The 11,175-nt window shown below is 38.7% G+C and overlaps 3 protein-coding genes and 1 pseudogene across 3 annotated transcripts in view; 3 read left to right on the top strand and 1 right to left on the bottom strand.

The window, feature by feature from the left end:
- Window positions 1-370, bottom strand: part of LOC109850425 (glutathione S-transferase U8-like) — a 1,175-nt gene extending 805 nt beyond the window's left edge. The window contains exon 1 of the mRNA XM_020420443.1: window positions 30-370. Within this exon, the coding sequence (XP_020276032.1) occupies window positions 30-344 (315 nt within the window). The 5' untranslated portion in view covers window positions 345-370. The remainder of the gene's footprint in view (window positions 1-29) is intronic.
- LOC109849947 (glutathione S-transferase U8-like) lies at window positions 2,078-3,413 on the top strand. Its single transcript, XM_020419846.1, has 2 exons — window positions 2,078-2,489; window positions 2,899-3,413. Exons 1-2 carry the CDS (start codon window positions 2,169-2,171, stop codon window positions 3,262-3,264), a joined length of 687 nt encoding a protein of 228 aa, XP_020275435.1. The 5' UTR covers window positions 2,078-2,168; the 3' UTR covers window positions 3,265-3,413.
- Window positions 4,873-6,009, top strand: LOC109846832 (annotated as a pseudogene).
- Window positions 6,765-11,161, top strand: LOC109846831 (probable glutathione S-transferase). Its single transcript, XM_020416073.1, has 3 exons — window positions 6,765-7,062; window positions 9,924-10,279; window positions 10,602-11,161. The coding sequence occupies exons 1-3, from the start codon at window positions 6,765-6,767 to the stop codon at window positions 10,968-10,970; spliced, it is 1,023 nt and encodes a 340-aa protein (XP_020271662.1). The 3' UTR covers window positions 10,971-11,161.

The following is an 11,175-nucleotide window of genomic DNA, read 5'->3' as shown; positions in this document are numbered from 1 at the left end:
TTAACGTAAAATCATCGAGCAGCCATCACCTTGTCATCGATGAAGTGGGCCAAAAAGCGTGCATGAGCCGTTTCACATGGATCCTTGGGGAGTAGAGGATACCCACCCCATGCATCTTCAATGTATTCGAGTATTATGAGGGATTCGGCTATGTACTTTCCCTTGTGCACAAGCACAGGGATCTTCTTGTATATAGGATTGTACTCGAGAAGCACAGCATTTTTGTCTGGAACGTCCTCAAGATCAAGGCAATCGTAAGGAACTCCCTTGAGCTCCAAAGCAAGCTCCACTCTTGCACTGAAAGGGCTTGTGCGATATCTCAACAGCTTTACCTTCGTCTCCATTTTACTAATTGAGCTCTAATATTTCGTCAATTCGATCTTTTGTCTGCATTTATATAGCACATGTATGTTCTATAACGGGCTTAAGCTGTAATATTTGTTGGATTGATTGTTACCGACACTTTTAGACTTTCTAAAAAAATTACCCACGAGATTCCAACGGTCGGAGCAGATCCTTTAGCTACGGAAGCGGAAGTCACTCATGGGGTAATTAATGTGCTAATTAAGATGTCAGCGCATTATAGGCTGTTAAACACTCGTTTAATAGTTATAAAGAATGTATTTTACAATCTTTCTGTAATCATAGTGAGAACTAGTTTGCTTCAGTTGATCAGAAAATCGTCGATCAATCAATATATTCTTTTTATTTTATTGAATTTTTTTCTAGAGTTCTTGAAGAAGATAGAAATTTCAAATTTTTAAAGGAAGCTGTCATTGAAATGTAGCATTAATTAAGCTTTCCCTATGTAAAACCTCAACGTAGAAACCAGAGGAGACAGGTGGTCCTTGGAGAGATTCCTCTAGGGTTTAGTTTGGATCTTGGGTCTTGAGTAAACTTCATTAGGAAAATGTTGTTACAGTAAACTTTTAGTTTAATCTCTAGACTTGTTCTAATATCCATTGTATATATATCTCAAGATGAAACCCTTCTTGCATTAATTAGCTAAGCATTCAATCATAGTTCTTGTATGTGTAGATTCATTGAAATATTCCATTTTTGTTTGTTTACCCCTTTTCTGATAAATATGTTTACCCCTTTTAAAAAGTGCTTTGTGTTTCATGCTTTGATTTTTTTTTTTAAATAGTACATGCATTTGATTTATTAATCTTGTTCCTATCAATGCAATGTTGATCATTATTGAAGTAAACGCAATGTTAATCTTATTTGGTTAGTTACAAAATTTGCAACTTATCACACGTTAATTAGTTTGGTATTTTGATTGCAATAGAACAGTTAAATAAGTACTTGTATTGTTGTTTTATTGTTGATTAAACAAAAAGTCAAGTCCTAGATTGATTTGCTCAAAACCTTGATTTAGAAGTATATCTTTTGATTAATTAGAATAGTTTCTTTGGGTTAGATCTAGACTGTGGTGAACTGGGGGCTGATTTAGATAAATAATATATTATTTTTTATAGTTTTTTTCTCAATAGAAATATAATTTTTAGTCTTAATATGATTAGTTCCATTAAAATAGAATGCTAGATTTAGTATCTGTTTTATATCTGTATTAGAAGTCTTCTATATAAATGATGTATGAAAAACAGCATGATATTCAAATCTCGAACCGTTAAGATACCCACCGAACTATCCTAGCAGGCCCCATGAGTTGATGCACACTTATGTACAATACTTTTAGTAGTCAATGCCAGATTTTAAACACTATGTAGCCATGGACACACAATTAATGGACTCAAATCCTAATCCCAAAACAATTAATTACCGAGATCAAGTTACATTAAATTATGCAGTGACATCTTAGTTAGCACATTAATTACCCCACTAGTGACTTCCGCTTCCTCAGCAAACGGATCTAATCTGACAATTAGAATCTCAAGCAGGTAATTAACAATCTAAAATTAGCATACAAAATGGAGAAAGTATCGATGGCATGAAATAAGCACTATAGGATGTCTACCCTTCGGTTTGTACACGAATCCCGAAATCTAATTATGTAAGCACTGACATTCACTTGATGCACGTTTAACACCGTAGACCCGGATCGATGCACTTGATACTTTCTCCTACCAAGTGCACTATATAAAACAACAAGATAGGTGCCAAGTAACCACAGAAACCGACAGCAAGCGAAAGCCCGTACAACAATGGCTGAAGAAGTGAAGGTTTTGAGATTTTGGACAAGCCCATTCAGTGGGAGGGTGGAGCTTGCTTTGGGGCTTAAAGGAGTTTCCTATGAAATCTTTGATGAGGACTTGCCAAACAAGAAGCTGAGTCCCTTGCTTCTCGAGTCCAGTCCAATTTACAAGGAGGTCCCTGTTCTTTTGCACAATGGCAAGCCCGTTATAGGGTCGATGACCATCGTCGAGTACGTCGATGATACCTGGGGTAATGGGCATCCTATAGTGCCGAAGGATCCGTACGAGAGAGCTCGAGCACGCTATTTGGCGAGTTTCATTGATGATAAGGTATTATTACGTGTACTAATTATTATGTTTGCTAATATTTTCTAATTTGGTTTGTTTTTTACGGAAGCCGCCTTTAAAACGAGTTGACAATATGAAAATCATGTTTAAACACACCTGGATAAGGAGGCAATCGCATACATATGAAGGCTAAAGACCATGCCACGCGCTTAACATGTGCAGTTTTAAAGGTATTTTGGGGATTTCAATCGACGTTTTGCCAGTCAATAGGTAAAGGTGGTCGATCGCTACTGGAATTTTTTTGAAAGTTGATTTTTGTGTTAATACAACTTTAGAGGTGTTTTTCTTATTCTTGTGGTTTATGTGGAAAATAAAACCCTATTTGTTCTAACTAAGCGTTGATATACACTCTAATATTACACTTTTTTTTTTATCTTCTATGTATATTCAGTGCATTCCGACGTTTCGAAACTCATTCTGGGCCGAAGGCGACATGCAAAAGACTGCCATAGAGAAATCAAAGGAATATTTGAGCATTCTAGAGAAAGAGCTTAAAGGCAAGAAATACTTCGGAGGCAATTCTATCGGATATCTGGACATTGCTGCAGCCTACATTGCTCACTGGACTGGAGTTTTCCAGGACGTATCAGGAGTAGAGTTCTTCAATGAGGAAAACTACCCAATATTATGGAAATGGTCTCAAGATTTTGTGAACTCTGATGTTGGTAAGAAATACTTGCCACAGAGAGAAAAACTCGTGGCTTTCTTCGAACCGATTAAAGAAGCCATGAAAGGTTATGTTAAGCCTAGTGCTTGATTAGTGTGAGGTTACAAGTAGCGATTAGTATTTTCATGCAAGAGATGAATAAATTGTGGAGAGTCTACTTCACTTAGCCGAATAAGAAATTTTGGATAGAGAGCTTTTATCCAACTTTTTGGAAATTTTCTATGAAGTGCTATTATCATTGAATGAATATCCTGATGTTCTCTATTTCTGGCCGGTTTATTTTGAATTTTCCTGTAGTGTTTGTAGAAATGCTATCATTATCGAATGGGTTTTTCCCCCTTTGAAATGGTGGGTAAAAACAACCATGATTCATTAATAAGATGAGACAACCCTAAAGATTAATGTATTCGTTGCAAGTATTACCACGACGAAAATGAGCCTGAGCTAACAAAATACAGTAAAAGAAAATAATCAAAAGACAAAAGGATCAGATGAGTGAAGGATTGACCAAAGATAGTATCTATTAACACTCCACATTATGGAAAACATGATTCTTTGTGATAGTAATACATGATATATCTATCACGATAAACTTTTTTTTTTTTTTGAGAAATAACTCTGAAGCATAGCTCCCCAGCATTTCATAATTGAAAAGAAATTAACGAAACAAACTCCAGAATGGAGGGATACAAGTATAAATATGATAACTCTCATCAAACCTGACCCCTCTAACAAAAAGGGGGGAAGTAAAAACAAATATCATAGATGATAATAGATAGAAGCAAGACATATCCTCATCAACGACATTATATGATGGCCCAATATGACATTTACCATGCAGTTTCTCCTCAAGATAGCTAAATGACAGGTGATACTCATCAAGTTTTCTAACCCCCGTGGATATATCGAAAACAAGCTAAAATGTGATCAACAACATGTCAATAAAACCCCAATACCTTTACTGACTGCCAACCTAAGAGCATCTTTTTGATCCTTAATTTGTGATGCACAAGTAATTCAAGTTTTCTCGGCATCTAACATGATGCATGACGTAGGCAGAGACATTATGTTACCTGCGTGTGCTAACCTCTATAATTGTGTTCCACATCCGAAGTTCATGAATCATGCTAGTTATTATCCTAAGATGATAATATGCATCAAGGGATCCTTTTTATAATTATAAACTCATAATTAGGAATTTGATTCGAGTGATCGAAATAAACCCATCTTTCTCAGTTATGCTTCGTAGTCTCCAAATCCAAATAATATTCATATTTTACATGATCATTGGTTCATTATGCAATGACTTGTTAAAAATTTCTCCTATGGTTACAGATGCAAAAAGAAACTGAGCATAACATATGTAGAATTTGCAATTCTCGGTGTTTTTCATCTTTCACCTCATTTCTTCAGACCACATGTGGCCTAATTAAGGTGACTTATATATTCGTCTTAGCATCTTTCTGAGCTTGAAACATGGCAACTAGTTTAAGCACATTAATTGCACCATGGCAACTAGTTTAAGCACATTAATTGCACCATGTGTTCCTCTTTGCAGATTATGGATCTGATTTGAGCATTTTAATTATGTAGAATTTTAAAAGCGAAGTGTTGATGAAAATATAATTACATCTTTCCAAAGTCCAAACTATATATATATATGTAGAACCCTGCATGCACACATCAAAAGCAGCAAAAATGTCTGAGGAGGTGAAGGTTCTGGGAATATGGGAGGCCCATTCAGTCGTAGAGTCAAGCTGGCCTCGAGCTGGCCTTGAGATAGAAGGGAGTTCCTTATGAGTTTATTGAAGAGGATATTTCAAATAAAAGTAGTTTGCTTCTTGAGTCAAACCCAGTGCACAAGCAAGTTCGCTCATTCATGGATCAAAAACAGTAGTAGAGTCTCTGATTATAATTGAATACATTGACGATACATGGAGTATTGGGTATTCCCTGATACCTAAGGATCCATTTGAGAAAGCAAGGCGCGAGTTTTGGCAAAGTTCATAAGTGAAAAGGTGACGCGTTAATAAATACTTCTTGATGATTATAGACGACAATATTGCTCTGCTATTTTTCCTATTTAAAAAGAGTAACTATATATGATAACTGATCTCTCATGAGAATCAGAGGTAGTCCAAAACATTTATGCATCACGAAACGTCAGCACTAATTCTTTAGTGCCCGCCACTATAACAGAACTCCGAAGTTCTAATATTGCTGGCTGAGGATTATAGTTTTATACTCTAACATTAGTCAATGTAAAATTGTCCATTTCTTCGGTGCATCCCTGCGGTGTGGAATTCATGTTGAAGCCAAGGAAAAAAGCGCAAGAAATCCCATAGACGGATTGGAGAAGAACCTGCAAATTCTTGAGGACGAGCTCAAAGGGAGGAAATTCCTCGGTGGAGAATCTATTGGAACGCCTGTTATTGCAGCAAATTTCTTAAACACTGGGGCTGATTGTCTCCGAGAAATGGCTGGGATTTGTGTGATAAGTGATAAAGAAATGCCCAAAATTATGGAGTTGGTCTCAAGAGTTCCTCAATTCTGACGTTGTGAAAGAATACATCCCTGATAGCAGAAGCTACTTGCAGCATCCAAAGCTCAAGATGTCCGTAAATCATCTAATTAACTGTATTTTTTTTAAGTTACTGTGTGTCGTTGTATTTCGTGTTGTATTTGCGTCCGTATCGATCCAATAAATCCTCTTGTATTTGGAGGATCACAAGTTATTGAGGGCTAACTGAATCATCCAATTGGCTGTAAGTTTAGCATTCAAATTAATTATTGTGAAGTTATTGATTTATTTATGTTGTGACTTTTAGGATTTAGTGTCAATAAATTTTTTGAAGAAACCGTGAACGATTTGGTGAAGAACATGTTTTGAAGACTGCAGGAGTCACATTTGGAGCTTCACGGTCGACCGCGGCGAAAGGCCGGTCGACAGCGCGACGAAAGGCCGGTCGACAGCGAACGTGCACAGGCTCATGTATGAGTCTGGATTTGGCGCGGTCGACCGCCGCGGTCGACCGCCAGACCCTGTAGGAGTTTTCCAGGCTCTGTCATTGGTCGCGGTCGACCGTAGCGGTCGACAGCGTAGCGGGTCAGGCTCATGTTTGGTTTCCTGTTCTTATTGGGTTTTGGTGTTTGTATAAATACCAATATACGTTTCAAGGGTTTCTAAGGAAAGAGTTTGGGATATTTGGAGCACAGAAAAGAGGTATTTTCTGAGCTATTTGATTAGGGTTTATTTGGAGAGATTAAGAGCTTTGTTTGTGAGATTAGCTTGTTCCTTCGAGTGATTTGTAATCTCAAGTTGTACTCTTCTTCTCTATTAGTGAAAACCTCATCCCCTTCTTGCCCCATGGACGTAGGCAATTGTCGAACCACGTTAAAATTGGTGTTTTGTTTGTGCATTGATTTTGGTTGGTTTTGGCCCTATTTGATCGGCGTTTGGTTTGGTTCCTCGACACGGTTTTCAACAACAATTGGGGTGTTTTGCCTAACAATTAGTATCGGAACTCGGGCTACGCTTAGACTATAGGGTGACCTTGGCGGATGCACATTTGAAGGTTACATTTGAGTCCATGATTGTGATGAAGGACGTCAGAAGGAGTAACTTATACTATTTGCTTAGAAGCACGGTGATTGATAGAGCTCTGACGACTTCATTGGATTTGGCTAGTTTGGTGCTGGGGTATTTGATTGGTGATGTCGTGCATAGCTTGTTGAGGAGTGCTTTGACCTGCAGATGGAAGTCCTTTGAGCATATTAGGATGAGCAAGACCGTGGTGGAGTTTGGCACTTCTATCCATCATTCGAGGGGTCATCTGAGGGGTGTTCAATCAGGTATTTGGAGGCCTTCCAAGGAGGCATCATTGGGAGGTAATCGTTTTGTAGTTTCCGCGGTTAGTGATTGTTCTAGGTATTATTGGGTCGTAACCAGTTCCCGTTGGTGTAAAGTCCTAGAAGTCAACAACAATTGGAAGAAGTATATTGGCAGAAAGGTAACTCGTTGTTCTAGCTTTGGTAGGGGTCCTTTCTTGCGTTTGTGCCAAGCTCACGGCAATAAGAGACACTTCATTGGTGTGGAGACTTTGGGGCGACAAGATGAGATGACAGTTTCGATGGGTCGTTCCTTTCTGGAGGAGGATCGGTGTTGGTTGTCGAGCATTGGTTCTGGAGCTTCGACATATTTGGGTCATCTTAGTCATAGGTCGCCGACTGCTGCATTAGGAGTTATTGGATCTGGTGGAGCTGCTTCAGATTTTGGTTGGCGTCGGATATTTGGTTACCCAGCATTTGGTCACATCGAGGATGTGAGATTTGATCCGATTGCGCGTTTGGGATTCGGAGGCTCATTTGATTATCGTTTGGGAGCTTCTGATTTTGTTCTGAGCAGGAATGTTACTTTCGACTCTCAACAGGTGGAGAGTGTTGATCAGGTCGTTTGGATATCGCAGCAGGTGGAGGGTGATGCTACTTCACGTTGGGTGGACCTTATTCCACATACTCCAGATCATACTGCATCATTTGGGATTCTAGCTGAGGTGACACAGATTGGGGATTATTTGGATTCGGATGCAGATGATGGATTGGTTTTGGATTCGGTTGCAGCTGGTGGACATGATTTGGATACGGCCATTGGTTCACCTCAGATGGAAGTGTTTGATTTGTATCAGTTTGGAACCGCTATCAGTTACAGATCCGTTGGCGATATTAGAGAAGAGTTGCATACTTTTCTATTTGTTTGAGGGCCTTTGGAGACCGTTTGGGTGAACTACGTGAATGCTTGATTCCTTAGGCAAGAGGATACGTAGGCAGTCTTTATGATGCAGCTGATTTGGTGAGTAGATACCGACGTTTGGGTGAGTGTTCGCACTCCCGTTTGGGTCTCAACTTGTGTGGATGGAATCCGTTGTCATGAGTCCGTTGCCATGACGTACTGGATGCAACAAGTGAGGCATTTGGCTTGGTTGGTGTCGGCTTCGTTTTGGTAGAAACTTCGCCGAGCGAAGAATTTCGAAGAAGAACAGGTTTTGGAGCTCAGGAGAGTGTTTTGGAGTTTGGCGGTCGACCGCGGCACAAGGCCGGTCGACCGCATACGTGCACAAACCTGAGATTTGGTTCAGGGCTTGGCGCGGTCGACCGCGATACCCTGTAATGGTTTTTTGACTCTTTGTCGTTTGATCGCGGTCGACCGCGAGCTTTTGGCGGTCGACCGTGTAGCGGGTATGTGCTTGTGTTTGGTTTCCTGTTCTTATTGGGTTTTGGTGTTTGTATAAATACCAATATACGTTTCTAGGGTTTCTAAGGAAAGAGTTTGGGATATTTGGAGCACAGAAAAAAGGTATTTTCTGAGCTATTTGATTAGGGTTTATTTGGAGAGATTAAGAGCTTTGTTTGTGAGATTAGTTTGTTCCTTCTAGTGATTTGTAATCTCAAGTTGTACTCTTCTTCTCTATTAGTGAAAACCCCATCACCTTCTTGCCCCGTGGACGTAGGCAATCGCCGAACAACGTTAAAATTGGTGTTTTGTTTGTGCATTGATTTTGGTTGGTTATGGCCCTATTTGATCGGCGTTTGGTTTGATTCCTCAACACGGTTTTCAACAACAATTGGGGTGTTTTGCCCAACATTTTTGACAAACAGAAGAACAGATGGATAATCAAAACCAAAGAGCAGTCATAGCAAACAATAGGTTTTACGCGGTTCGACAGTTTGTCAATGTTCACGGGTGCAGGGAAAGATCTTTACTAATTTTAGAGAAGATTCTAGATGTCATTGTTGACGTTTGACAGAGTCCTCAGGGGGGAAATATATTTAGTCGTCTCTGAAATCAATTCTGATAAACCCGAAATTAATTTGACGGTACTTTCTCAGCAATCTATCAGACGCCTGAACAGACTTCAACAGATGTTTATAAAAACATTTGGAAACAAGTTATATTTTGGTTCAAATCAAGTGTACTTTATCTTGGAGAAAATATTTATAGGACCAACTATGATACTAGGTGACATATATAATTTTGTTGAGATCCCAACCAAGATTAATGACTGACGAATAGACTTAGGGACCTATCCAGTACTTGGTATCATATATAGTTTATGATCCAAAAAATAGATTCTCTATAATCAATTGAAGGCCAATTTTCTTGAAAACTTTCGAATCCAATTAAAGCATAATCATATCTTCATGAATTGCACTCGATTCATATTTTGCATTCAAAAAGATAAATCACAGTCATACAATAAGTTATCACTCGCTGAAATTAGAAATAGTGATTTCTCTATTACTTTTTGAAAGTGGAGAAATTATGGTGCATCATATTCCACTTGTATGTTTTCTTTATTGCTAAAGAAAACCTAGACCTAAAATTTTCCCTCCATCTCTAAACACAAACAAGATATATAAGAAAACCCTAACCTCACTCCAAACAGCCGCAGCCCTCCCAAGTCAAAAGTCATCGCAGACTTTCGCCCTAATTCGAATCAGCTACCTATATAAATCAAGCAACAGTATTATTCTTTATTTTTATTTATGCTTAGATTTATATTTAAACTATATTATGCACTGACATCTTAACTAACACATTAACTACCCCACAAGTGAGTTCCCCTTCCGAAGCTAACGGATCCCATCCGACTGTTGGAACATCACATGGGTAATTTTTTTTAAAAGTCTTAGTGTCAGTAACAATCAAAAAATTAGCATACTAATGAACTGCTATATAAATACATTGACAGCTTACAGTTCCAAGCGAATTAAAATGGCGGATAATCAAGAAGTGAAGGTTTTAGGATCATGGGCATGCTCCTTCACTCACCAAGTAGAGCTTGCTCTCAAACTCAAGGGAGTTGCTTATGATCACACTGAGCAAGATGCCTGGAAAAATAACCCATTGGTTCTTGATTCTAATCCCCTAATTCCCTTCTACAAGAAGGATGTCCCTCTTCTCCTTCACAATGGCAAACTAGTCCCGGAATCGCTATTTATCCTTGACTATATTGAGGATACTTGGAGTACTGGATACTCCTTACTGCCTAAAGACCCGCAAGAAAAGGCTTATGCGCGCTTATTGGCAAAGTTCATCGGTGACAAGGTAATAACTGATACTATGGCTAGTTGTCGACGGACTCCCTTTAGCGTTGTTGTTTTGAAGTTATCATCCCACTGGATTTATTTTTACAGATAGACCTCCTGAGTGAAAATTCTCAGACTCTTTTACCATCAAAGGAACAGAAATTTTTTTTTTCCCTGACTAATAGACTACGAGAAGTTGGAAAATCTTTAACAAAATTTTCAATCACGACATCAGTCTGCAAAAAATAAAACTAGAGAAATAGTAAATTCAATATAAACAGCATCATGTTTAGTTATTTCTCGATGATTTATATGACAAAAGCCATTTTCTCCGTTTTCAGATTATTCCAAATTTTAGGAAAGCATGCTGGCTTGAAGGCGAGGAGCAAAAAAGAGGCATGGAAGAGACAAAGGAGAACCTGAAGATTCTCGAGGGAGAGATCAAGGGGAAGAAATTCTTCGGAGGGGATGATATTGGGCTCGTCGACATTGCAGCAAATTATGTTGCCTTTTGGACCGGAGTTGTACAGAAAGTCACTGGAGTTAGTCTAATCAATGAAGAGAATCACTCTAACCTCTTGAAATGGTCTCAAAGGTTCTTGAGCTCCGATGTTGTGAAGGGAACTTTACCTGATCGCGAAGAATTGACTGCTCTGTATCAGGCTGCGAGAGATGCCATCTTAGCTAAGAAAGCTCTTTCCGCAAACTAGTTTCATCAAAGCCATGAAAGCTTTTGTTACGTGTGCTGTATGATTGAATAAACGGGGACGGTTCCTCTACGTTGCCAGTCAAATTCCTATTGTCGAATAATAAAAGATAAAGATTTCTTATTCAGTTCTATTGAATAGAGTTATGATATTTGTAGTTTGTGCAATCGTTACGGAATAGATGATTTCCATATTTGGACAGTCAGGA

Source organism: Asparagus officinalis, chromosome 7 (genome assembly GCF_001876935.1).
Source record: "Asparagus officinalis chromosome 7, Aspof.V1, whole genome shotgun sequence".
Classification (NCBI taxonomy): Eukaryota; Viridiplantae; Streptophyta; class Magnoliopsida; order Asparagales; family Asparagaceae; genus Asparagus; species Asparagus officinalis.
This window is presented reverse-complemented; position numbering and strand designations above follow the sequence as displayed.

Bases quoted from the DNA above. Each gene is read 5' to 3' on its own strand.
- LOC109849947 (XM_020419846.1), top strand. From the start codon at position 2,169: ATGGCTGAAGAAGTGAAGGTTTTGAGATTTTGGACAAGCCCATTCAGT. The intron at 2,490-2,898 runs GTATTATTACGT...ATGTATATTCAG, and splicing joins CGAGTTTCATTGATGATAAG to TGCATTCCGACGTTTCGAAA.
- LOC109846831 (XM_020416073.1), top strand. From the start codon at position 6,765: ATGATTGTGATGAAGGACGTCAGAAGGAGTAACTTATACTATTTGCTT. The intron at 7,063-9,923 runs GTAATCGTTTTG...ATACATTGACAG, and splicing joins CAAGGAGGCATCATTGGGAG to CTTACAGTTCCAAGCGAATT. The intron at 10,280-10,601 runs GTAATAACTGAT...CTCCGTTTTCAG, and splicing joins CAAAGTTCATCGGTGACAAG to ATTATTCCAAATTTTAGGAA.